General features: G+C 46.8%; 1 protein-coding gene across 3 annotated transcripts in view; it reads left to right on the plus strand.

Moving 5' to 3' along the window:
• The window catches only part of XXYLT1 (xyloside xylosyltransferase 1), a 166,584-nt gene that overhangs the window by 82,147 nt on the left and 57,521 nt on the right, over window positions 1–26,916 (plus strand). For all 3 annotated transcript variants that reach the window (XM_033089177.1, XM_033089186.1, XM_033089193.1), the window contains exon 3: window positions 10,936–11,068. In XM_033089177.1, coding sequence (XP_032945068.1) covers window positions 10,936–11,068 — 133 coding nt within the window. The remainder of the gene's footprint in view (window positions 1–10,935; window positions 11,069–26,916) is intronic.

A 26,916-nucleotide genomic window follows, 5' to 3' on the forward strand; every position in this document is an offset into this window, starting at 1 on the left:
GAGGTCCACACAGTGAGGTACACGTTCTGTGCCTGATACATGTTTGTGTTCTTCTGAGAACGTGCAGCTGGGTTATGGGTGAGAGAAAAGGCCACCTCTGTTCAGAATCACAGGGTGGCATGCTAACCCTCTTGTCTCTGCAGCTGGGGACAACTGAAGCCCTGAGGGCCAGTGGCTTGCCCAAGTTTGGTCTTAGTGACAGAACCAGGGGCTCCAACCCAGTGCCCTGTTTACCCATACTTGCCTAAAGTATCTAAGTTCACGTTTCATTAGATAAGGCAGAGCCCATTACATACTTGTTTTAAAAAAAAATGGGGGAAAGAAGAGTTAGTCTGACCTTGCCTTTTAAAAGTACTTCTGATATGCAGTCATCTCCTACTTATTTCTTTATTCACTTAATTTATTTTTGTAAACTTTTTATTCACTTGTTTCTCTTTTGTAAAGAATGAGCAAGGGCCCCCTAGCCTAATACTGCTGGAGATTTTTCAAGAGGTCATTGCTACCGCTGAGTGCTTGGATGATGGATGGGCCCGAAGCCACAATGATGGCCGTTCTGACACGCCCTCCTTGTCCGTTGGCCCTGCAGTGGGCAGCACCAGAGTCTTCCAGTCAGGGAAGAATTTGCTTAGCGCGACCTACCTACCGTGGGATGACAGAAAGTTCTTCTTTACAGGAGAATGATAATGAATGTAGGAGAAATGAAGGCATTAGAAATTCACCATTTAGTGACAACCGTTATAGTAATAATTTATTCAGATAGGAAGAATCAGTGGGTGCTGAACCAGCAGGGAGATATTTTCACAGTCTCAAAGTGTTCCTCCACATAATGCTATTTAAAGAAAAAAAATAGTAGCTTTACAGTGATCAAAATTAGTATCACCAATAATGGGACAAATTGACGTGCTGTGCCTCCTGATATGAAAGAGTGAGGAAAACACAGCATCACTCCGTGCTATTCTCAACAAAGATGCGTACCCAGCATCTAACCATAAGAAAACATTAGGCAAACCCAAACTGAGGAAGATTTTACTAAATAATTGGCCTGTATTCCTTAAATTGGCCTAAGTCAGGGAAGATGAATGACTGAGGAACTATTTCAGATTGAAGAGACATGAAAACTGTATGCCATCCTGGACCAGAAATTTTGATTTGGTTTTTGGGAAATTGACAAATTTTGAATGGGATTTTAGATTAAATGATGTATTAATGTTAATTTCCTGGTTTTGATGGTTATGCTGTCATTATGAGAGTGTCTTTGTTTCTTAGGAAGTACACACTGAAATATTTAGAGGTTAAATCTTGTGTTTTTTTAGCTTTCATCTGTAATTATGTCAATTTTGGCATTATACTTTATGTCTTTATAAAATTTAAATGGATAAATTTTATTTAATTAAAAAAGAAACTAAATTAATCGAATTAAAATTTAATTAAAACAAGGGAATGAGTTCATTAGTGCTTAAGTACAATTTGGTAGATGGAATATTTTGGTTGTAGGGTCTATGATGGGACCAAGTTATAAAGGGCTTGGGGACTCCGCTCCATAGGAAGGCAGGTTGTGTTTTAAATGCAAATTGGAGTCTGGATTCCCAGCACAGGGGCAGTCTTTTGGCTTCTCCACGTTCTTGGGTAATTATTATTAGACTCATAATAGGAGGGGTCCTCTTAGCCTTGGTAAACAGGAGTGAAAGCAACGAGACATAGACTGTATCTTAGATGGGAGAAAACTATAAAATGGGGACAATAAAGCCCACTTGTAAGGCTTAAATGAGGTGAAAATACATAAAAATACCTAGCCCAGTACCTAGCATGTAGGAAAATCATCATTTTTGTAGATGATAATAGATAGTTCATCTGTTTTTAAAAATGTAGCATAAAAATCAGTAAAATTGCATACCATTTTGGCAAGAGGCCTGGCTCAGGAGACAGGGAAACTGAGGAACCATTTGACTATTGGCAAATCGGTTTGCAGACTGTCCCAGGGGAACAGATGTTGCTCCTGAAAAGATTCAAATAATATTTTTTTCTCCTGCTGCAAAAGGTAAAAGGGAATGGGAAATCTCAAAAAGGTATTTCTGGCTTCATAAAGTAGAAAGAAAGTTATTTTTCTCCTTGAACGTTGCCATGACGTGGATTTCTGGACCCCAGGACTAACGATGGACCACTTTTCCTCAACTCCTCTGTGGGCTGTGTGTGCGCGGGGGTCGGGGATGGGGGGCTTGGGGGTGGTGGATGGACTGGGGAGTTGAGCCCGTGCCTGAGGGCAGGCTTCTTCCTCTTGGGAGAAGTGCCTGTTCTCTGCCTGATCCCACTTACCCTTCCTGTGGAAGCATCTCAGCAGTACATGCCCCTCTCTTGGTTGCAGGGCCTTCTGCTCTATTCGGCTAGAGGAGACTGAAGGAGACCCGCATAGAAACAGGAACCCCCATAAGTTATAGTAAAGAACCTCAGAATGAGGAATTTGCAAAGTTGAGCTATGGCCATTCGGGCAGACCAGTGGTAGCTGTGTCACTATTTTCAGGCAGCACCTATTCTGCCCAAAGAGGACTGGTTTCTATGGCTGCCATCACGAGGGGTCTATGAGAAAAAGCCTGCTGGTGAAGAGCAGAGACCAGGCACCAGTCTCTGTTGGTGAACAAAGTCAGAATGTGGTGCTGCCCCAAACAGGAAGGGGAGCTTACACTTTTTGGAGACAAAAAATAAAGTCTGTAGCAGACTCCAGAGAGCTATTAAGCTGTGGAGAGGCCAGCAAGGACCGTGGACATCTATCTGTACCATAGAAATGAAGGAGGGGTGGTTTTCTGCTTTCCAAATCTAAAATTCAATTTCCCCTGCATATTGAACTTCATAAAGAAGTCCATGAACTACAATTTCATATGGGCAATAGAAGTGAGAGGAAAATTGAGACCAGCTGTTGTATGTGTCGTCTTATTATACATGTCCCACAAGTTTTTCAGCCCAGTTGGAAATAAATTCTGTCCTGTCCTAAAGGACATGAGTAATGCCTAGTCACAGAAGCTGCTAAGGGTGAGGGAGGAAACTCATGTTACACTGGCGCTGAAGCAAAACCGTGTCTTTTCATAATAATTTGCTTTGTTTTGTCCACACAACAGGAGCTGATAGTTATAAAAAATGTTGTGGCTGAGCCATGGCTAACACTCAGTTTTCCAGGCTTAATTCTGAGAGGGGGCGAGTTGGGCTAGAAGAAAGAATTTGTCTTAAAGGTCATTAATTTCAACCTCTTGGCCCCAAAACCTTTTTACCAGAGCTGCTAACAGGTTGTATAAATCACCCTTATGAACTCCATTTCCTCCCGTCACCTCCTCCCTCAGACGTGGGGGCGGGCTGCTAATGTGGAAAACATAGGAGAGTCCTGGCTGAGAAGCGCCTGCAGAACGGAGCGCAGGTCCTATCCCGGTGGTGCAGGGGCCCAGAAGGTGGGGAGCAGGGGGAGGCAGGGCAAGCGCGGGCTTCAGACCCAACAGATGTGAGTGTGAATTCCAGCTCTGCCCCTTACCAGCTGTGTGACCTTGATTGCCACACTTCTTCATTTCCTCATTTGACAAAAAAATAATCAGAGCTCAGAGCATTTGGATGATTAAATGAATATATTTATACATGTTGGCTATTGTCATAAAAAAAAAAAAAACCTTCCTTTCAACTTACTTTTGTGACATTAAACCCTTTTTCCTGAAATTTCTCCAGTACAGTGGAGCGGACCCCAATAGTATTCAAACTCTGTTGGGGGGTGGGGTGGCCGTGAGGGAGGTGGTCGTGGAAAGTGGGGAAGTCCCGGTCACTACACTGCGATGCTCTGGAGCTGTCTGCTCTTTTCACCTGAGGTGGCAGCGTTGCTTGTTTTTAAAGATAGCAGGATTTCAAAAGGCACTTCAGAGATGTCTGAAGGCTTTTCCCAGAAACCTCTCTCTGATGAATCAAATAGACTCTGAGTGAGGCAAATCTGTGCTTGCTCGCAACTCCGATGTTTCCTTGCTAGCTCATTGTAGACAAGTTGCCAAAACTCTCTGAGCCTCCGGTTCCTTATTTGAAAATGGGAGGTACTGACACCCATCTGGCAGAAGAGTAGGGGAGGTTCATGAGCTGAGTCAGTACACCCACAGCCCCAAACATGGTTCCTGGCCCACAGACACCCCCTCTCTGCGTTTAGAGACTGACCATTTGGCTGACCAGGCTGCAGGAGCTCCAGGAATCTGTGCCCAAGACCTTGGACCCTTGGCGTGTTCCATTCTGTTCCTTCATAGCAGCTATTTCCATAGTTACCCGGCTGTCCTACAGCTTGGCCTGACATAGCAAAGGGAATGGAGGGGGGGTTTTGAGGGACAGGGAAAATCCCATCTGGAAAGTGACCCCAGTTCCCTGTTGGATGGAGAACCACAGTCAGTTCCACCTACGGACCCCCTCAGGGACACAGCTGGATCTGTGCCTCACGGTGGTGGGCCCTCCATCATTGCCACGAAACCTTCCAGCAGGAGAAGCCAGTCTGGTGTGGCTGGTGTGGCACGTCAGGTCTGTGCCTGTTTCATGGGCCTCAGAACAGCTCCTTATGGATCACGAGCCTCTTACCCTGACAGGAAGTCTCCACCCCTTTTCCTTTGCCCTTTGTGGCTCCTGCAGGCCAGAGGTGCTGCCGACCAGCAATTAAAAAGCTGCAGAGGATGATAAAGCAGGTGGCAAACTGCTACAATATTTCCAGGAGAACAATGAGAAACTGAGCTCCCTTCCCACGCAGCTGCTTCCAGGTCCGCAGCCCCATGACGCCCCACATAGCTCGGGGTTGTCATAATTTCCCCTTCTCCCTTCTGGTTAGTGGAAAGCTCGCGCTGATGTTCTGAAGTGAAAGCCCTCTGATGTGTTATAAATATTTATCTCCGGGAAGCTCTGAAACTCTTTCCAAACAGAGACGGAGAGAAGGAACTTGCATGGTTAATCTGCCCTCCAGAGGAGGCCCGTTCGTTGGCCAGGATGGTGGTCCCAGTGTTACCTAAGCACGTCTTTTCTGTTTATTATTTCCTGATCTGCTTTTCCTGATCTGTTGTGTGTTGTTTTGTGTTTGTTAACAGTTGTCTACCAGGAATTGTTTCTGGGCATAGGAGAAGGGAGGGGAGAGAAAAGGAAGCTTTTTTTTCCCTTTTGTTTGTTTTCGGGTATCATTAATTACTCATTCTGGTTTGTAATTCCATCCTTGGTCAGATGACATGCCTTGTGGCTGGTTTAATTGGAGGCTGATGATGAGCTGTCTCAGGCCTGTTTCCACAGGGGAATGTTGACTTGGGAACCTCCCAGCTGGTTCTGAGGCCCGGAATGTTGACTTGTGCAGTGCAGTTGTGCAGAGGATTCGAACCTATGGCCCAGCCAGGCTGGCACTCAGGGCCTGAGACACCTGCAGCAGGTGTGGACTTCCTGAACCCTGAGGGCAATCACCTGGACAGTCTGAAGCCTCCTCAGTGCTGTCTAGGGCCACGGTAGTCATGATGGCAGTGGGATCTCAAAGGTCTTGAAAGTTGCATCTGTAGCCAGCACTTTCAATCTTGTCTTTCTTTTCCCAGCTTGTTAGAACAAAGTGGCACTATTTCCTTAGCCTGAAACTGGAGCATGTTGAGAGGATGAGGTGAGCAGACATGTCCGCTTGTGCAGATGGTACCACATTCTTGACTTTACCCTCTGGAGTTGAAGTTCAAGTGGAAATATGTCTCAAACCAGAAAGTCCACCTAGATTCTTAGCATCTTATCCCGCTTTGAGTTGACATACTTCAGTGGTTCTTGTCTTGTGGTCAAACATTCATCTGTTCTACGGTTGGGGATTTCAGCCAGGATCCCTGAACCACTTTCTGTACCCTGGAGGCAGGAGTTCTTCCATTTCCTGAAATAGCTCAGCTCACCCTGCCTGATTTGTTGCAAACTCTTATCCCCCTTGGAAAGCAGTGTTTAAAGTTCAACTGCTGACCCATGAGGTAGGAATGCTGGAAGCTCTTGTAGATTCCGTCGTCTACCAAGAGGCCTGGCCAGCCAGGGTCAGGCTGTGGAGCGCACCCAAGGAGGCTGCCCAGCACAGCTGTGTTCTGCAAATACCAGGTGCCCACATGGGATTTTTCCTAACACATGGCAAGTGGCCTTTTCCCTGAGAAAATGGCACAGGTGCACATTGATCCTTCAGTCCTTGTTTTTGTGATTTAAATGTATGCATGAGAAAATTTGTAAGTGTGAGGTCCTGGTTGGAAGGACCCTCATCTAATTAATTAGACGTAGCAGCAAACACATTCCCAGGAATGAACAGGTCTAACTGGAACAGGACGGCAGGGCAGTGGGATGGACAGGGTTTTACTTCTGTCTGCAGCAGCTCTCACGTCAGGCACCACTGAGTTTGTGTCTCCAACAGTGGCTCCTTGGTGTTAAGTCTGCTTCCTCCTTCCCTTTGAATTTAGCACAGCTCAGGGTGTGTTCTTAGAGGGACGTAAAGATTTGTTTGTTTGGTTTGGTTTTCAACATCCCTGCCTCATGTGAATGTGAGAATCTGGAGAACAAGTTTCTCGTTTCCAAAAGCTGGCTATAACGTGTGTGGATCATGGAGGTCTCTTATTTCTTTTCTTTGGCTACTACTTATTAATCTTCAGGTTTACATTTTCATGGGAGGATATGCAGATCCGCCATGAGCCACTTGTGTTGGGTGCCTTTGGTCCATTACACAATGTTTTCTGCTCTCTGGGAGTTTATGGCTCATGGTGCAAGTTGGTGATGGGAGGGAGAGGTAATTAACATAAGAACATTAACTAGGGAGTCAAAAGACCTGAGTTCCAGGATCACCTTTGCCAGTTAGCCTAACTGTGTGACTTCTGATAAGTCTATCTGCAGTCCTCAGTTTCCCCCTCTGTACAATGGGTATGGCCTCAATTATTATCAGGCTCTTTTGGATCTGTATCATCCTAGATCATTCTGTCCTCTACATTTTATCTTCTTGCAGGATTCTGACATGGTGGACATTCAACCAGCCTTAGATGCTGACCATTTTTTGAGTTTTGTAGCTGTCTAATCCTCCTTTTTCTCAAACATCTTTTCCCATGCTTTGTAGATTTCATCTCCCTTGCTTTGAGGGCAATTACCTCATTCATTTATTCCTTAAATTTCAGTGGTTCTACTGCTGTCATTACAGCCGTCCTCCAAACAGCACCCTCTCTGGGCCATCAATCTGGCTGTCAGTTCCATCTATCAATCTTGTTTCATCCTCAGAACAGCCTTTCAGCGTTATGTATTAAATCTCCTCAGGTAGTTCCCACAGAGAGATGATTTCATGAAGGACCAGAGGCTAGAGGAACAGGGCCCTTTAAAAAAATCTGATCCTAATGAATTCCAGTATTCCTAGTAAGCATCTTCCTGTTTTCAGCAGTGACATTTACAACTTGGCATCTTATTTCATAATTACGTAAAAGGATAATGGTCTGGACAGAGGCCCACATGGCAGTGCAGGCTCTGCTCGGGGCTGTCAGCCTCCCTGCGTAGCAGGGCGTGTCCTCCGGCCTTAGCCTGAGAGGTGACAACTGGGTCAGTCCTTTCACGTCAGTGTGGAAGGGTCACCTTGTGTGGGAGCTTCTGCTTCTCTGTAACCAGTGAACCTCAGTTCTGTGGAGTCCCTCTTGAGAAAAATGTTAGCGACTTTTAGCAAACCCTTCCTGCAAGGTGCTTTACAAATGAGAAGCTCTAAAAAACATGAAGGCGTCTCAAATTCCTGTGTCTAAGGGTTGCGCATGACCTTTTTAGGTTCACTCCCCGCCAGCCCCAAAAGGGGCTGTGAAAGTGCTCAGATTTGTTGAGGGGCTTTATTAAGACAAGGCCAGGGCTCTGCCCAAAGGAGGGAGCTGGGTCTCTTCAGGAGACATCGGATGTCCCTGAGCCAGCACATTGCCTTCCTCAAGGAGCACTCTCTCTGGCAAGGATCGTGAGACAGGTACACAGGTAGCAATGACCTGAGGCAGGCAGCCACGACTTCTGATGAGGGCAGTGCCTGCCCAGGAAGGCCAGGGAAGGACGCACGTGGGCTGCACCCTGGAGAATAGGTAGCATCTAAATGACCTTGAAAGACCAGAGTGCACATAGCTTGTGGTAGGCTTTGAAGGAAGAGACTAATTGACTGAAGGAATGAATAGCCTCTCTACATCGGGAGTTCCTTACAGTGAAACGACCATTTTCACGTAGAGGACTTTACCTCAGTTCCACATTAGACCAGCTTGTTGCTCTGCTTTTTGTCTATGAAGGTCTTTGGCACGTCGGCATGCTCCTGGGGCCCGTTTGTGGGTAGCTCTGGAACCAAAGTCTGCCTCCTTGGAGCTCCCCTCTGAGCAGAAGGGGCCTCAGGGTCTATGGAAAGAGCACGCTGGGCTTTCAAGTCAAGCAGACCTAGGTCAGATCCCAGCTCCAATACGTATTTGTCGTGGGACCTTGAGCTGTTGTTTTAAACTGCTCTAAGCCTCTGTTTCTTCATCTATACATAGGAATAACTCTACTTAACATGATGGGTGGTTGTGAGAAATAAACTAGTGCCTGTGCAATGCTGGACACTTAAAAACCACTCAAAGAAAGGGTGCTTCTATCTGGCTATCATTGATGTTATTGGAAGTTATTCCTGGGGCCATGATGAAATTTTCCCTTTTCTCATCGCTTTGAAAATGCCACAGAACTACCACCACACATCTTTGAGGCCTCCCCATCTCCAGGCCAGATGCCCTGTGTCCACCCCCATGCCACCCCCCGTCCACCACTCATCGACAGAGCCTGCGTGATGTGGTTTCTCTGCTTAGGATGATGCTGCCATCCTGTCCTTTTCTTATGAGGGCTCTGCTGTACCTTGTGTAAGAGCTGCCTATGGGAACTCGGGGCGCAGGAAACGAACTGAAAGGAAGAAATGTCTGGAGGGCGTGTGTGTGCTGTGGGGCTTCCCCATTGTGACTTCTTGATGGCTGCAACTCTCATTCCTGGATCTTTTCTCCTGGTACAGTGTTGTTCCCTAAGGTCGCCATCAGGTTCCTTCCCTCTATTTCCCAGGGCCACGTGTGAGGACAGCAGGTTCCTGGAGGCTCTGCCCTGGGGCCTGTTTCTAGTCTCCACTTGTGGTTTAGGGCAGCTTTCTGGGATTCAGCAGAGTCACCACAAGGGGCTCCCGGTCATCACCTTTCCTGGTTTCTATGTTGTTATTGTTATTGTTTTTAGAGCAGGAGGCAAAGCAGCATTTTCACACACATTTCCGTGTGGGGGTGGGCAGTGTGAAGCCAGGCAGGCAGCAGGTCCACGTTGGCCTGCTGGGCCCATTGTCCTATACCCTCTTCCCGCAAGGGCCAGAGAGGCCGGCTCTGGTGCCCTCTCACTGTCCCCTGCCTGCGCAGCTGGATTGTCACCTACTGCAACTTATTTATTTTCAGAACACTCACATAGGATATCAACTAATGTTTTGTTTCTCTGTATCACAAAGGAAAATGGACCAAGGAACAAATGAATTCGTTTTTCTTAAATCATAAGCTGTGATTTCTCCATAAGCTAATTTAGAGAATGGCTATTGAATTCCACAAACATTCCTGAGTGTTTACTGGATGCCAAGCCTGCCCAATGAATGGATGGCGGCCGAGATGCCAAAGATAGGGTCAGGGTCCCTGTCTTCAGAGGGCTTCCAGGAGCAGCCTGTGCCCAGACGGCCGTCGGGCTCTGCCGCAGACAGGCTTGAAAAGTCTGCTGGGCAGGGGAGGGCAGAGCCCCACGTTCCAGATGGTTGGTGTTACTTCATCTCTCCACGCCTGTCCACATGTCAGGTCCAATCCAGGTCCCCGGCTTCCGTGAAGTTTTCCTTAACTGCCTCAGACCGCAGCAAGTCCCCTACTCTCCAAGCCTTAGAGCCCCGTAGCCTCTGCAGCCTGTAGGTGACGTTTCCCATCTGTTGTCTCACCTTCCCGGCATCACAGCCTCACAAGAATATTGTATCATCACCACTTTAACAAATGAAACAACTAAGGTTTAGAGAAGTAAAACAGTTTTCCCAGGGTCACAAAATTAATCAGCGGCAAAACCGGAACTTGCACTCACGTGGTCCGATTCCTTGTCAGGCCTTCTCCTGGGCACCAAGTACTTTCTCTCCGTCATCATTGAACCCCAAGCACCCTGTCTCTGGAGCTCCCGTAGCCCCTCTTCTATTTCATGTCAGCACTAGTGACTTCTTGTCTGTTTTCAGTCACCTGTGTGGCTCTCCTTGAGAACAGGGTCCCAGGCCTCCTGGTGGCTAGTCCCCTCCTGGCACCAACAGCCTAGGAGCTCAGTTAGGCCCTGTTGGGTGAAGGATGAGAGAATTAACGTGGCCTGAGCCTCCCTCCGCTCTTCTCGCGCCTGAGTTATCTGGAGGCAATGAAGCAAACATCTCTTATGTGCCAGGTAATTGTCAGACTCGGTTTGTCTAACTCGACACACATTTAGGTTTGCAGAATGTACTAATAAGGGCCTAAGACAGTAAGGGTTTTGACCCCTCGTCCCCATGGGTCATTTACCACCCGTGCCCCAAAGGGAAACACCTGTATGCTTTCAGTTTTAAGTAGGGTGTCCATGTCATGTGTCAGATACTTTTGAGAATGAAATGTGCACTGTTGACAATTATACCAGCACAGGAGGCCTAAACTGGAGCACGTGGCTACCTGGTTTTAAACAAAATGTGTGTCTGCAATCGGAAGGAAAGACATGGGGTAATTGTTTATGGAGACGTCTGGTCTTGCGGAAGGGGTTGCTGGCAAATTAAGGGCCTTTGTTTCCAGCGGTAACTTTGCATCTTCGGTGACAGCAAGAATAATCTAGTACCTTTCCTACACCTTCCACTTTGTTTACTATAAATAGCTGAGCCTCCCAGGATGTGTCTCTGTCTTATTGTTGTCCTTTTTTTTTTTTCCCCTCCAGAGATCCCGCGGATAATTCAGCTGGACCTAGACCTAAAGTACAAGACCAACATCCGGGAATTGTTTGAGGAGTTTGACAATTTCCTGCCAGGCGCCATCATTGGCATCGCAAGAGAGATGCAGCCAGTGTATAGGTACGTGGCAACTGTAGGGAGGCGGCCTCCGGGCTCCCTCCCCACCCCGACCCCGTCCCCTGCCCCTCGTGGCAGATTGGCATTTATCGGTGTACTGTCTTTCTGCACTTAATATCTTAGGGACACATTTTTTAATTTATTGCTTACAATTAATAGTATGGGCAGGTGGGTTTGCTCCAGAGCCATAGATGCTCTCTCATTCTTTTGGGGAGTTTGCGACCTTTTTCTTATGGAAAGCGCAGCTGTTTTAGTTGTTGGTTCTGGTTAAGCTCAGAATTTAAAAATCTTGGTCTTTGTCTTACAGAGGTGGTATCAGGATGTAGCTTTAACTTGCCAGTGTGGCGATGTACTAGGCTTTCCCGGCCTCTGAGACACCAGTGACCTCTCCTCTGTATAAGAGGGGAGGGTTTATTGGTGTCCTGTAGGGAGCAAAAGGCAGCACAACTTTGGAACTCAGACTGGCATTACCTGGTGGAGGTGAAGAAGTGCATTTGGTGTAATGTAGTGTTCTGTTGTCAGGAAACTCCACACTAGCACCTGAGAACCAAGAGACACATTCAGGAATATTCACTGCAGCATTGTTTGTCGTCACTAAAAATTGAAAACAACTTACATGTCCGTAGATAGCAGAATAGATAAGTCAAATATATTTATCTACCTGAGTACTACATAAAAAACAGAAATGAGCAAACAATAGCCACGTGCACTGATAGACAAAACTAAACCGTAATCTTAGGGGAAGCGGACGGAACACCAAGGAAATGATGATTCCCAAGAGTTAGCATAGTGGTGACCTCTGGAGGGGGTGGAGGAGTGACTGGTGGGGGACACGCGTGGTCCTCTGGCGTGCTCCAGTGCTTTAGTTCTCCACCTGGGTGGCTGTGCATGTGTTTGCATGCATGCATGTTTGTTTGTGTAATTTATTTCTTACAATGGGGTGGGGGGAAGGAAGGAAAATCAGTGGGTTTTGCTAAAAGCTCGGCCCATGGCCCTGGTTCCAGAGAGTTCCATGTTGCTGACTTCCTGCCCTGGGCAGAGCCATACTGACTCAGCGCTGAGCTGCCTGGAGCTGGTATTTCACTGGGGCCCCCTGGGCTGCCTTGCTCTTTGTTCTCAGTGCAGACCCTCATGCTGGCTCCCTGTGGACATTCTTGGAGCTCGGCCCAGTCTTTGGAGAGCTGCTGGGCACAGGGAAGGAGTGACTCAAGAGCACACATTTCTCCTCAGAGGGTGGGGGAGAAGTGACAGCCTCTGCTTGGTTGTGGCTATTTGCAACAAGACCCAGATCACATAACAGGAAATTCCTACAAGGCCTCTGAATGAGCTGATAACTCCTGGGCCTTATGGTCTGTTCCCCCAAACATAATCCTCTCACAAGTTGTCCCAGAGTCACCAAGTAGAGCCTCTTGCTCTGTTCTGGGGGAGTGGGTGGGAGAGGGTGTGGGCAAACACTCGCCTTTTAATTCACATCAACCTCCCTGCCTCCTTCCCTCAGCTTCCTACAAGGTGTGTCTTATGTCACAATGGGAGGTGTTGGAAGGAGCACTGAACTAGGAGTCGCAAGTCCGGTATGCTAGTCGCAGCTCTGCCGCCGCGCTTAGGGCCTTGGCTCCCATGTCTGAGAATGGGTGCAGCTGTGCTCCGAGACCTCCCTCTCCCAGCTCTCACAACTGTGATCCCAGCTCTTCTGATCCTCACCATTTCCTCCTTGTCTTCCCTCTGTCCTGAAGCCGTTTGTCTGCTGGTGGGCTCCTCACTGCTCCATAGGTGCCAGTGGCCCTGGGATATTTAAACCAGGCTAGTTAGGAAATGCAATCAGAGCAGCAATGCCTTCCAGCTCTGGTTTGGAATCTTCTTATGTAATATAAGTGGAAACCTGATCACTCCTAATTTAAAATGGCAAGAATTTATGTTTTTTGTAGAGCTAGGATTTTACAAACTGTGAAACTTAAATCAATGTAATTGGCCTTCTCTAGCAATCTCTGAAAGATATTTAGATCCAAAATGAAATTGAGTTTTTTCTCCCCTTCAGAGTTTTTAATTATCATTATGTACGAAGAGAAATATGAGACCTCTGCTGCAGGACGGCTGTCGAGACCAAAAAATGCCCTGTTTGCAGGGCTTGTGCACTCAGAATCTACAAGAATGAAAACTCCTTTTCCATGCTTGCCCTTTCTCCTCTTTCACTCTTCCCCAAGCTGAAATGTCTCTAAAGGCCCCTAATAATTGAGTCTACAAATGACTGCCCGGCACTGGTCTATACCGTCCTGGCTCTGGGTAATTGCCTTTGAATATGTGCAGTGTCGTTCTGGGGCTGTGAATGAATGGTTTGGTGCTGACTGGGGCAAACAGGGAATGGAGTGTGTTTTTTTGCCATCTTCCACAAGAAAACTGGCCATCTTCCACAAGACTTCTGTGGCCCGAAAGACCAAGTGTTAAGTTATCTGCCACTTTGGAGCTTGTGCCTGGGTGTGTGTGTTTGTGGGGAGGTGGTGGGAGAAGAAAGAGAGGGAAATAGAGAGTGAGTAATCCAGTGCCCAAGCGAGGACAGGCAGAGCTGGACCCTTCTGTGAGCAGGCAGTCTCAGTCCCTGTCCCCTTGGACCTGGCCATCGCGGCTTGTGGGGGGTCCCCCCAGCCATCTGCCCACCTCTGCGGGCACTCGCCGTGCCCTGAGTGCTGCTCGAGGAACTGGCAGCAAAGTTCCAACAACCATGTGCTCTCCATAAGTGGTGGCGTATGAGGTGGGCACGTTTCGTTTGTTTTGTTTTGTTTTTTTTTTATCATAAGAATCTGCTAGCATCTATGCAAAGAAGTTTAGAAACAAAATTTAGAAACAAAATAAAATTTAGAAACAAAACAAAACAGCACAAAAGCAAAACTTAGCCAGATTAACTGAGCACATTTTGATCTGGAAATTCACTGAGCAGAAATAAATTTGGATCACCTCAACTGTGTTGTTTTTTATAGCCACTTGTCTGACAGTTACTGTACTTCAAAAGGTCACAGATTAAGTCATTTTTATGGCTGTTTCCCCTATTGTGTGCCATGAATATTAGACGCTTGGAGGGGGGTAGGGGAGAAAGTATTTCCCACTGTCCATTTGACAAATAGCTTTCTTTACAAATTTCTTCCTCCCAAATTGACTGTGTTTTCTGGAAAATGATACATCATGGGATGCTAGGGTAGTGATAAAGGAACCTTTTTCTCTTGGATCCCTGCTAAGATTCTGTTGAGTCAAATATCCTGTGATCTTCCTCATCTGAAAATTGGGAAACAGTGGTCGTCGTGGGTGGGACATTGCCTTCCTTTCTTGATTATTTCTGTCTCTGTGTCAGCGAACAAGACCACGAACAGGTCCTCAGTGGTGATGTGTTTAGTTGGGATAAATGACCAGGACAGAAGGTTTTCAGTAAATAGAACTATCTCTGTATATAGACAACTGTATTTTGCAAATATGTGTTAGTCTAGGATGCCATTTTGAATTTGCTTCCTTATGATTGTATTGGAGGAGGAAAGAAAACTGTTGGACATTCTTTACCTACAGCCTATAAAAATTATAAAGCAGCAAAGCAGCTATATGTAGAAGGAATAGCACTCAGGTTGTACTTAGAAACCATGGATTATAGTCTTACCTTTCGTGATGCTTTGCAAGTCACTTGATTCTCTGACCCTCTGTTTTTTCATCTGTAAATGGAGATAAACATTATATATCTAATGCACAGAATGACTAGAAAACTCAAATGTAATAATGTACTTGAAAGCTTCTGGTGTAAAAGAGACCCTCAGTAAAGAGCATTTTCTCATTCCCTCCCATAATCCTCACAATTCCTTTTTGTGTTTTCTTTTCCAGATGGATTTTTCTTCTGGAAAACTCCTCTTCTACCCCACCCCCAATCACAGTTACTAGTTAAAATACAGGACGCCCAGTTAAATTGAATTTCAGATAATAAAAAAATTGTTTTGTGTATGTATATCCCAAATATTGCATGGGACATGCCTATAAAAAACAATTATTTGTTGTTAAATTTAACTCGGTGTCCTCTTCTTTGTTTTTTTTTTTTTTCCGTTTGTCTCTGTTTTTGTTTTTGCTAAATCTGGCAGCCTTACCCCTATCCAAGAGTTAAAACCTTCTCTTTTTTAGCCAAAGCATGTAGCTTTTCTACAAGATCCTTGAGTCAGCAGGAACAAAGGGTACGGAAGTGGAGCTTGTAAGAGAAACAGGGTGAGAGAGTGAGGGGTGGGCTCTCAAAGTCTCCCTGAGGAAACAGGCCTGAGGTTCACCACTGTGCAGGAGCTAGCGGCTTGAGGGTGGTTTTTCCGGGGAGGCCAGTGGGGCTAGGAAATCTGGCAGTGGCTTAGATTCAGGCCACAGGGCTCCCGCTGAGCCGGGGGCGGGGGGCGGGGGTCAGGGGAGAAGGAAAAAGAATATGTATGAGTGTGTGTGAACGTGTGTGTAAGCATGCGAGAGAATATGTGAGTGTGTGTGTGTGCGCGCGCGTGCACGTGTGTGCGCGCCTATGCGTCGAGGAGCTGGGGTCACAGCCCTTGGTTATGGTCACTCTGTCTGGGAGCTGGCCACCTGAGGAGCTGCTGAGTGGGAGCTGTTGGTGGGGGCCAGGAGCTTCCGGTTCACTCTCTCAGCCCCACAGGCCGCTGTGTGCCGGTTTCAGCTCAAACCCTTGATGAGGGGGAGCAGCAGGCTAACCCTGTCAGCTGCTCATAACACGCCCCTAGGCAGGAACTTGCTTTTCTATCAAGTATTTTAATAGTGTCCACTCTTTCACCTTTTTGGATCACGTGGGTTTTATCAGTAGCCTTTGTGCCAGCCTAGCCCCCTTCCAGAAGCCTGGAATGAAAATGTCCAGCTTATCTGCAGGCTGCCTTATCTGTTTCTAGGACTGGCGAAGGGCTCTCAGGAGAGCTGGGAGCCCTGAGGACTAGCACAGAGGGAGTGGGAGGAGGGGCTCACAGGAGCAGCCGGTTCCCTGATTTCTCACCGAAGCCTGGCTTCTGCTTCATCCCTGGCAGGGGGAATTTGGGCCCTGTCACCCTATAGAGGTCACTCTGCCTGCTTTCAGCCATGGCTCTAGTCCTGATCATCAACGTGGTTTCTGTTCCATTTCTGGTCCATGGAGATGTTCATCTCATTTTGAACCCTACTGTGTCCTTTCCCCTGCCACACCCCTTGCACTGAAAAAAATATTACATAAAAGTAGTTATAAAAAAAGTAATACATGGGCCGACCCGGTTGCTCAGGCGGTTGGAGCTCTGTGCTCCTAACTCCGAGGGCTGCCGGTTCAATTCCCACATGGGCCAGTGGGCTCTCAACCACAAGGTTGCTGGTTCTACTCCTGCAAGGGATGGTGGGCTGCGCCCCCTGCAACTAACAATGGCAACTGGACCTGGAGCTGAACTGTGCCCTCCACAACTAAGATTGAAAGGACAACAACTTGACTTGGAAAAAGTCCTGGAAGTACACACTGTTCCCCAATAAAGTCCTGTTCCCCTTCCCCAGTTAAACAACAACAAAAAAGAGTAATACCTGTTCATTGAAAATTCAAAAAGTATGCAAGGATTTTTATTTTCCGAGAAATGTTCTGCAAATTTATCAGTGTATGTGTTGTGTACGTAGGTGTAAATGGACTCATTTTATATACTACTGTGCATCTTTTTTGTTCACTTAACACTGTATCTGTCCATCCTTATATTTAACTCAGTGTATTCCTTAATTAAGCATTGCTAGTCTCCCAATGTAACTTTTTTTTTGTTTGCACTTTTTACTATGGAAAAGGTCTAACATAGGAAGGTGTATGGTACTTCACTGTTATAATATTCATAGAGCTTCAATAAGTATCCACCCCTTGGCCGATCTTGTGTCATCTCTGCTCCACCCACTTCTTGTCCTCCCTCCATTCTTTTTAAGCAAGTTCCAGACAGTGTGCCATTTCATCCATAAATGCCATTTGTAATTTATTATTTTTTCAAATACCCTACCTGCCAGTGCTGGGTTTGGAGCCGAGCAGTGTTGTGTGAGTTCATAGTGTCATTTTGTCTTCAGGTTCCTCCGTCTGATATGCTTTTGTGTGAGGGACGAAAATAGACAGTCTTCTAACATGTAGTCAGCCAGCACTTGCCATCTCTCTGCAGATTGTCTCATGTCAGGATGTTAATGGAACAGTCATGTCTGGAAGGTTTTATGGTTGGTGTAAATTCAGGTCTGTTTGTTCACTAGGCATGAAGCTCTGCTTTGTAAGAGAACTCAACCACCGGCATCATTTCAGGATGAGTAAATGTAGGACTTGAAGATGAAAGTAGTAAGTTCTCTTCTTCCCCCGAGGATGAATTTCTTGGTTCGTGTTCTCCTGGGAGTTTTTTTTTTTTTTTTTAAATTAACCAAGATTGAACCAGTCAGTTTCTATTAGTTAAATCTGAGTGAAAGAGAGAAAAGCCTGTCACCTTTTAGAATAGTGACTGATAAAGAAGCCCAGTATTCCTTTACTCCCTGGGAGTAAGAAGCCTGGGTAACTGTATTTGCACAGCCTGTATAACCTGGAGGCAGTGATATAGCCCCTGTAGGAATTGCTAATAAAAGGGGAGAGAAATACCCACCCTGTGGTAGATAAAAATATCTTCTATGAGGTTGTTATTTTTTAATGAGACCATTGGGAAAATGTGTTTTAAAAGGAAAAAGCTGTCTACAGAAGAACCCAAGTGGAATCGTGTTTCTGTTAATGTAATTGTTTCCTAGCTGATGGTTGTACCCCGGGTAAGCAACACGCTGATGCCGTCTGAAGACCTCGGGAATAGGGGGGCTGCCGAAGGCTGAGTGTTCAGGCTGAGCTGACGTCCTGGGTGAACGTGTGTGGAGCTTCCCTTCTCTGAAAACACAACTCATTTCAGTTCTTTTGTCTTCCTGCACATTGTGAGTGCTTTGGCACTACCGAATCGATTCAAAAAAGACCCATCACATGGTACCTGACACAGACGTTTTCTTGAAAGGAGTGAGGAAATGAATGAGTGGACAGGGTGGGACCAGGTGTGCCAGGTATATACTAGATGTTTGGTTGAATACATGAAGGAACAGATGCTTCATCAGAGGATGCTTCCTCAGTAGTGTGTTGGCCAAACATTAAGTAAGGGCCCATAGTCCCATCATCGGTGTTCTTATAGAAATTGCTTTCACATTTTTTTAAAAAGACAATCCATGGGAAACATTGTTATTCTCAGTTTTGATTGGGCTCATCATGTATGTGAACCACTGGATTAGGAGCGTTGAGGAATTAGGAGGCAGAAGACATGTCTCCTGCTGTCAAGGAGATTATAACGTGAGGGAGATAGGGATATAAAAAATTCAGTAAAGACACAAAGGCCAAAGATGTAAACACGAAGTCAGCACTGCTGTTTGGAGATGTCCTCTGGACGAGCCACAAAGACGCTTTGCCACAGGAACTGTGAACCTCACTGTGTGGCCCAATCATCCTCCGTTTACTAGTCTGCCTTCAGAATCCTAAGAAGTGTGTGTGTCATGCCTGTGTCTTTCCTCTGGAAGGTTTTTCTGGAAAGGTGGTGGGATTGGCTGTGTGGGCAGAGCCTCCAGAAAGTGCACTTAGGATGCACCTGGCTCTTTGCCCAAATAGAAGGCAGCAATGGGCATTTGCTGAGGCCCTGGCTGAGGAGCAGAAAGACACTGGACCTTGTCCTCTAGAAGCTTGCAGCCTGGTTAGTGGGACCCCTTCCACAGGTCTCTCCACTGGGAGGGGCTCCAGATCAGGCATAGCAAAGGATGATGGGCCAGAAAGACTGTCCTGTTTTGCATTACAGTAGCCTGTTTCTTTTGCCAAATAAACATCTCATTGAGAGAAACTCTTTTGTAATCTAGGCAGCAAAAAGACTTACGCATATCTATAAGCATCTTCCACAGGGGGAAAAAAAGCAAAATAACATAGTTGAATCGCAGAGGCATAGGTACAAGAAGTGTTTTCTGTGACAAACAGTGTGTGGAAGGAAAGGACTGAGTTATGCATACTGGCTCCACATTAGAACAGTTTCAGTATGACTCCATGGCCACCTCGTGTGCACATTTCAGCCATATGACTGCGTTTCTTTAGGTGATTAAGTGAAACGGGTATGCGGCCCCCAGGCCCTCTGCTTCCAGGTCAGCAGCAGAATTGGTTACTGCAGAAATATCAGGTTGTTTCACTGGACTTGAGTTGGAAATAAATATTACCTTTCCTTCTACTCCTGCATTAGGTGACTTCTTTAAGTGAGCCATGTACTGTTGATCATAGAGAACCCCTGTGATCGTCTGTTTGGGCAGAATCGACCCCCAACATCAAGGAGACCACAGGCACACTTTGATCCAGGGACCCAGCCTCCACAGGTGTCCCCATCTTTGAGACTTTTCTATCACTGTTTATAAAAGAGGAAGCTTATTCGGAAGCCAGACTTGCCTAGTACATAACAATTTGCCTGGACATTGCTATGTCCCTGCCTCTTATAGATAAACACTCATTATGAGGCTAGCCAGTCCTGGTGGACTTTCAGAAACGTGAAGTCATAGAGACTCACAGGGCCTCCTTGCTGTCAGTCAGTGTGCAGTGAGGTGCAAGTGCGTTCAGCTGCTGCTGTTTCCACTTGATCCCTTGGCCCTGTAAGGAAACAATGTCTCCCTTAATAAAATCAAGCCCAGTACCTGCATGGAGTATAAACAAGGGAAACTCTTTCCCTGACTGCTTAGGATCATCTTATCTCAATTGACCCAAGAACCATGAACTTGGGACTGTAGAGAAGACACTATACCTCTGGCACTCAGCTTGGCTTGGCAGTGAACAAGATTTTCATCTTTTACATTATGTTCATCGTAATGTAATTGCAGTTCACCGGTATTCAGCTTTCAGAGAGCCTGGAAGATAGTGCCTAAACAAGATAAAGACCTAAAGATGAGTCATATTATTTAGAAAGAGTACCTGGGGCAGAGGAGAGGCACCTGTTCCCTCCTACCAAGATGTCAGCAGGGCTGGGGAAGAGTCCCATGTGGTCTTGCTCCTGCAGGCCACCCCTCTACTTTGCTGCTGCTGTCACAGGCTGAGAGCATCATACAGAGGATCCAGCAATACACTTTTGTATAAAGGGAGTAGAGAGACTCTTGGAGGTCTTGCTGGTGCAGAGGACATGCGAATGGCCTGTCAGCACCTGGGAGAGATTTGTCGGTGAAACGGAATAACTGGGTTGCACACGATTAGCTGTGAGTAAATCTGCCCACCAACCACCCGCACAGACCAGACCAGAGGAGCCCCAATCTCCAGTGTACACGCCATATCCCATTCAAGACACAGGGATGCATATGGCTGTTCTAAAACAGAACGGTAAAATGGGCGCACATTTAGGTAGGCTCTCAAAAGGAAAGGGGGTGGATGTGACATATTGCAACAGGCACAAGAAGAGGCCAGCTGTGCTTCCGAAGCTCAGGGTACAGCCTGTAGCAGTCTGTACCCTGGTAAATGCCTCCAGGGAGAAATAACAAGATTTTGACGATTTAAAAATGGGTTCTGAAAGAGGAGCAAGGAAAGCAGTTAATTGATTACCCACCTATGCCCAGGTTCTTGACTGCTGTTTCCGATGTTCTTGTTTGTTTCGCATGAATATGGGCCCAGGGTTGCCAGGTCTTCTGATTTTTTTCCCCAAGAGAAGCCAGAAATCTGTGTTGTTAATGTAGAAGCTCCTGATTTTTAAGTATTGACAATGAAGCAAACAATCTGCTGGCCAGACTAAACACAATGGTGCACTGGATTCAGCTCAAGAACGGTCAGGTTGAGATTGCGGGTGTAAAAGTTCACTGAGGCAAAAAACTGACCAAATGCTTCCACCACTTGGCTTGGACCTTCTGAAGGCTTTGGTTGGTTGGTCCTTAGATGCTGATGGTGACAGTTTGGGGATGCTCAAACGTTTCTTCTCAAATGTTTCCCCTGTTACTTGAAATAATTGATTTTTATTGGTAACAAAATGTCATCAAATGTCTTTCTAATGAACTTCATGTTTATGTAATAACAAAATGTTAAGGCCAAGCTTAATTCTTGTCCAGAAATGTAATCTTAGAAGAAAATAAAATGATCCCCAGACTTACCATTTATGAGAGCTGGCAAATACTTTAACTGTAATGTGTATAAGAACATGTTTAAACGACTCGCAGTGTCTGAAGATGGTTTGGGGAGATTGGAGGTCTAGACAGCGAGGAAAGGAGGGAGAGAAACCAGATGGAAGAAAGAAGGAGAAGGGAGAGGCCTGGGAATGACGTGGCAGTTGTATGCTCACCACTTATCGTTTCACCATCCTGTCTGTTCATTGCCGGTTCATCGGTAAACAAGCCGGGGCAGCGCGGTACCCACGGAGACCCCAGCGGGCGCGTGCGCACAGACACCAGTCCCCTGCCCTTGCGCTCTGCTCAGGTCTGGTCGGAGGACATCGTTAATGGCATGAAGAGTGACCTCTTTGAGGGCCCATCTTTCTCTGGCCTTAGAGTCATGAATAGTTGTATTTCTCCTGGATAATTAATTGGTTTCTCCTTAGTGTACAACTAATTCATTGTCCCTTTTTTCAGTTAACTAATAGAAAAGGTAGAGCCAAACTTGTAGTACACCTATAGCAAGTTTATGGCTCTTTATAGGACGCATTTTGGCATCTTTGCTAACTAAGATAAACTCCTTCTGGAACAAAATGGGGGATAAAATTAAAAGGAAAGGAGAGGGAGGAAAGGAAGATGTGTGCTGTCTGAATTAGGCCCTGCCACGTAAGACTCCATTTTCTAGATCTGCCTGTCTGTAGTAATTAAAGATAAACATCATGAGAAATAGCCCCGGGAGGAAGTACAGCATGGGTGGGGTGACCATTTCATTTCACTGTTCATTTATTGTTTAAACTTGCACACTTTTGAGAGTGAAGGGGGTGGGGTGTGCTGTTAATAACCACACTAGGGCAACAAGTGTAAACCAGGACTGTCCTGGGCCACCTGAGGACATGTTAGCACTCCGAGGTGACAGAGCAGGGAAGGATGGAGGGGAAAGGTCGGGGTAGGGAATGATGCCGGGGAAGGCAGCTGTGAAAGCCGGAGGTATTTAGGGTGCATATTTAGAAATACTGCTGAGGTTGGCACTGTATCTGGACCTATTATCTGTTAGAACCAGGAGGGAGTCTTGGGTCATTCTTAAGCTGGAATTTGGCTTTTGACTAGACTTTTAAAGTGAAGACCAGAAGTGCCCTGTCTCTATAAATGCATCTTACCAAGCCTGCCCCCCACATCTCCTAGTAGTCTGTGTCTCATAAGTGGTAATTTGGCCCCGGATGGAAGAGGACGGTTAGGCTTTCTCTGTTGGGAAGTGCTAACACTGTCGAAACTAATATGCTAATTTTGAGAACTGACCACTGGGATTTGGCCTTAATTCCATGTAGAAGGGGAAAGAAGTGGTGAAGTAGTTGCTTCTCAAAAGTGTAAATGCTTTGTTTTTACCACTGATTTTTGACTGGTCTCAAAAATTCCCAGGAGCTGCTTCGGGTGTGAATTCACTGTGTATCAGAATTTCACCAGGGCTACACCCTTTCAGCCTGTGGCTGGAAAAGGCTGGCTCATGTGCTTTTGTGCATTCCAGAGGGCCTACGGACACCCTGCAGGAAGGGCTTTCCTCCCCAGACGAGGGTGTAGGGCTCAGAAAATGTCATTTTTATGCCTCCTGGTTGGGCCTGTACTATATCTGGAGCAGAATTTCCAGAAGCTGGGAGGGGTCCTCCTGGGAGACACCAGCGAGGGCTGTAGGTGTAGCATGGCCTAACTCTGGGAGGGGAATGGGATGGAAACTCAGATGCAGCTCCTGTGGCCTGGCCCTGAAATTACCCGAGGTGAAGACAGAAATGAATGTGAGCTGGGCCTCAGTCTTTGGTGCATTTTTGGGAGGTGGCCCTTGTCCTTTCATCTCAGCACATCTGGGCTTATCCAGCCTGTTTTGGTGACTTTTAACAGCTCAGCAATTAAGAATTCTACAGGTTTTTGCAGGGGACCCACTCTGTGCCAGGCTCGGTGAATAGGCCACAGTTCCTGCCCTCAAGAGCATATATAGTCTAGAGGGCCGGCCCCACCTGCAGCTGAGGGTCTCAGCACTCTATATACAAGAGTGTGTGGTCACACTCCCATAACTTAGCTGTACCTCCAAACCTTGCTTCCTTCCTGCCGCTCATTCTGATGCTGGGCGCCCTGGTTCCTGCTCTGTCACTTCACACCATTTTCTGCCCCTTAGAAGCTCCTTAGCCAGAATGTCTATTCGGCTTTCAGTTTCATTTCACGCTGGACACAGTCTCTTGGATAACTGACACCTCTGTGGTCTATAGCCAAGAGACAGCCTACCCCATCCCTGTCCCTAAATTAACTTATGATTTCTCTCTCTGAAGCTTTTTTGAGCACCTACTATATACTAGACATTGTGCTAAGGCTAAAGTCCAAGCTCCTTAGCCTGCCATTCATGACCTCCGCAGGCTGCCCCTCCTTCCACCCCCACCTTTCCCCTGGTCCCACAGCTCCCTGTACCTTTTGTTTCAGCTGCACTGAGCCCCAGCTATCTTCCAAACGTGCTCACCAACATGTGTGGCCGCTGGGTGTGCTCTTCTCTCTGCGTAGGACACTCTCCCTCCACCCTGCTCTACCATTTGACTCACTCATCCTGCGAGGCCCAGGTGAGAAGCCACATTTCTGGGAAGCCCCCTGAGGGCCTCTTCGCCCTAGGCACTAACTGCTCTTCAGTCATTCGACAAGTCATGACCTGGAGGACAGAGGCTTCTTGTGTCTGTGTGTCTTCCCCGACCGTGAACTCTGAGGACAGGGCCCTTGACTAGTAAAGCATTACCCCCTCTCTCTCCTCCCAGGCTCACACGTCCGGTCTGGGGGCCTTGAACTGAAACCATTCCTCCAGCCGTCATCTAATTCTGGTTCCCTAAGAACATTTTAAAGTTTTAAGGCGTGGTTTTTATTTTTAAATAATAGCATGAAGGACCCAGAGGAAGTAGAGGGAACTGAACTTTAGCCATAAGGATCAAACCAAATCATCTAAGTTGTCTAGACATTATACATGCTGTTATTGTGTTGTGGAGCTAGACTACATACAATGTTGGGGAATTGTTTGACCTCGTAGTCATACAGCTGGATTAACTCCTGGTGCCACCACTTACTAATCATATTAATTTGCATAACATATTTAAACCTGTTAAAACCTCAGTTTCCTTATCTGTGAAATGGGGATACACCCACCATATTGGTTATAACATGGTTTTTGCTCACTCCTCCACAGCATATGAGATATATAACTCAGGTTGCAATGCAGGCAGAAAGGATGTGTTTGAAAAAGCCTGCCTCGTGATTCTGATATGTGGAGTTTGTGCCTTCTCCCTTTCCCCTGTTTGAGACTCACTGGCCTAGGGTACTTCATAAAGAGTTGAGAATGAAATGATGTCATATACACATTATACAAACACCAAGCACAGAGGTGCTCGATGAGATTTGTTGGTCTTCTCCCTTTCTCCCTCTCCTGCACAACCCATGTTTTCTCTTGGTGCTGGTCAGTAGTGGACAGTGTGCTCAGAACATGGAGAGGTTGCTGTGGAGTGTGCGGTGGGACCACCTTTTGTAGCCAGAAGGAATTTGTCCTGGCTTGGAAAGGGAGCGTGTTGTGCAGGAAGAGGCCGCATCCTGCCCTGGCCCTTTTCTCTTCATAGTCTTTGAAGTTCAGGCCAGTTGCATGCCCTTGGCCATGATGAAAAACATGACTTTGTTTTTTCTATTCTGTGGTACAGAAGCCCAGTGGCAAAGGTGCAGAAACTGGCCAGATGGGCGCTGACTGGGAGTAGCTACCTGTGTTTTGTAAATTACAAACGGAAACCAGTTTACAACAATACGGTGTCAAGGAGTTTTGAAGCACCAGTATTAAAGCATTTCAAGCTTCTCCCTGTAAGAGGCCCATCCCTGCGTGCACTCCACCCGCGTGCCCCAGAAGGAAGCGTCACCCTCCACGTTCTCTCTCCACACTCTCCTTCCCCTTCAGCGCCCCTTTTCTGATAGGCTTCTCCAAGCCTGCTGAGGAGAGCTCTTTTTCTCTGCTGCACGTGGGCACCGAGACGTGTTACAGCTGTGTGGGATGACCCAGCGCTGCCGCAGCTAAGACTAAGTTTATGGGCAGCCTCACGTGACTTGATCAAGTTGAAGTCTCACTACCTCCTTCTAGACACTTGCTCTCTGAGGTCATTTCTCGGTTTGAGAGCCTGTCTTCTGGATCTTGTAATTAAGGTCTTAACCATCCCATGCCATTTCCATGCCAGAGGCAAAGAATATTATTTACTTCCTTGGGCTTCCTCTTGGTCCTTTCTTGTCCAAGCCCGAGGCTTCCACACTTTTTGACAAACGTGCCATCACCTTACGTACCAACGTACCAACGACTCAGGTGTGTGCTGCAAAGCGTGAGCTTCCCATTGCATCTCCGTTGCTCCTGCCAGTGGTTATAACGGTGCTGCAGTCCCTTAGGCTTGAACAGTGCTCAGCTGTTTGCAGATTGGTTTTACATTTGCTTCTCATACTAATTCAGCAAAGTAGGAAGGCAGGTAGTTTTATCCTTGTTTTGAGGAGAGACGAGTTTTGGGTAGGTGAGATTTGCCCAAGGTCACTCACTTAGTCACTTGGTCAGGACTAGAACTTAGGTCTCTGGCCTCGGTGCCCTGCCTGTCCTCTGTGCACCTAGGGGGACGGTCCCTAAACCCTGCCCTCTATTTCCTGAATTACAAGGCAGCAGATCTGGAGAGGATTTGCAGCCTCATACGCAGCCACCTCACAGCTTTGGGTCACTGCATCCCCTTTTTGGGGGATTTATAACATATACTTACTTACATGTTAAAGACGATCACACTCTTTCTTTCACAGTCTTTTAAAATTAAGACCTTTAAGAGCACTCACATTCCTACCTTGGCACTTGAGCCCCGTAAAAACTGCCCTCCCACCTCTACCCACAGTTACTTGCGGCAAAGCGGCATTTCTGTTCCAACCCGTGTGGGTCCCTCCCACACAGTGGTTCTCATCACTGTTCCTCAGCACAGTGACGTGGCTGATGGTACTGTGACGATGGTGTACAGAGACGTGTAGGATGGCTGTTCCTCGGGGTTTTTGATCACGGAGGGATCTCGGTGGTGTAGATTTTAGTGTGAATTGTGTCCGGTCGGTCCACTCACAGCTTTTATACCGGACAGGGCATGCTTTTGGCGACGAGAGGGCATGGGCTTCATTCTTTTGCTATGTCTGCAGTCTGACTTGGATTCAAATTTCTCTTACCATATGGGAGCATTAGAGTAACGTCTTCCTTCCGCCTTCTCTCCCTCCCTCTTTCCACCCACCCGTCTTCCATCTTCCATCTGAGATGATAGGAAAGAGTCACTGTGGATGGCATTCACTCTGATGAGTTGCAATATTTACCCCTGAACTTACAGGACCCCCATTCTGCTCTTCATGGCCAAAGCAGCCTGTTTTCCGTGGGTCTCAGCCTCCTGGTGTGAGACCAGGCGGCTGTGTTCAGAGCCAACCCAGAGTCTCCAGGGAGGTACAGAGGTGCTTAGTGTGGCATCAGCTCCTAGAAATGGAAACCATCTGTACCTTGCCTCCCCCCATCTCCTCGCTGCCTCTTTCCTCTCACTAAAATTCTTAAAAAGCATTCCTCATCCTGCCAAATGCCTGACGAGAGGATGGCTTGAGTCAAGTCACTTCCTTCCTATCTGCCTTGATTTCCTCCTTTAGAAAATGAGTAGGATGAACTGAACTGTCTTTCCTAA

The sequence above is a fragment of the Rhinolophus ferrumequinum genome, chromosome 2, assembly GCF_004115265.2.
Source record: "Rhinolophus ferrumequinum isolate MPI-CBG mRhiFer1 chromosome 2, mRhiFer1_v1.p, whole genome shotgun sequence".
Taxonomy (NCBI): domain Eukaryota; kingdom Metazoa; phylum Chordata; class Mammalia; order Chiroptera; family Rhinolophidae; genus Rhinolophus; species Rhinolophus ferrumequinum.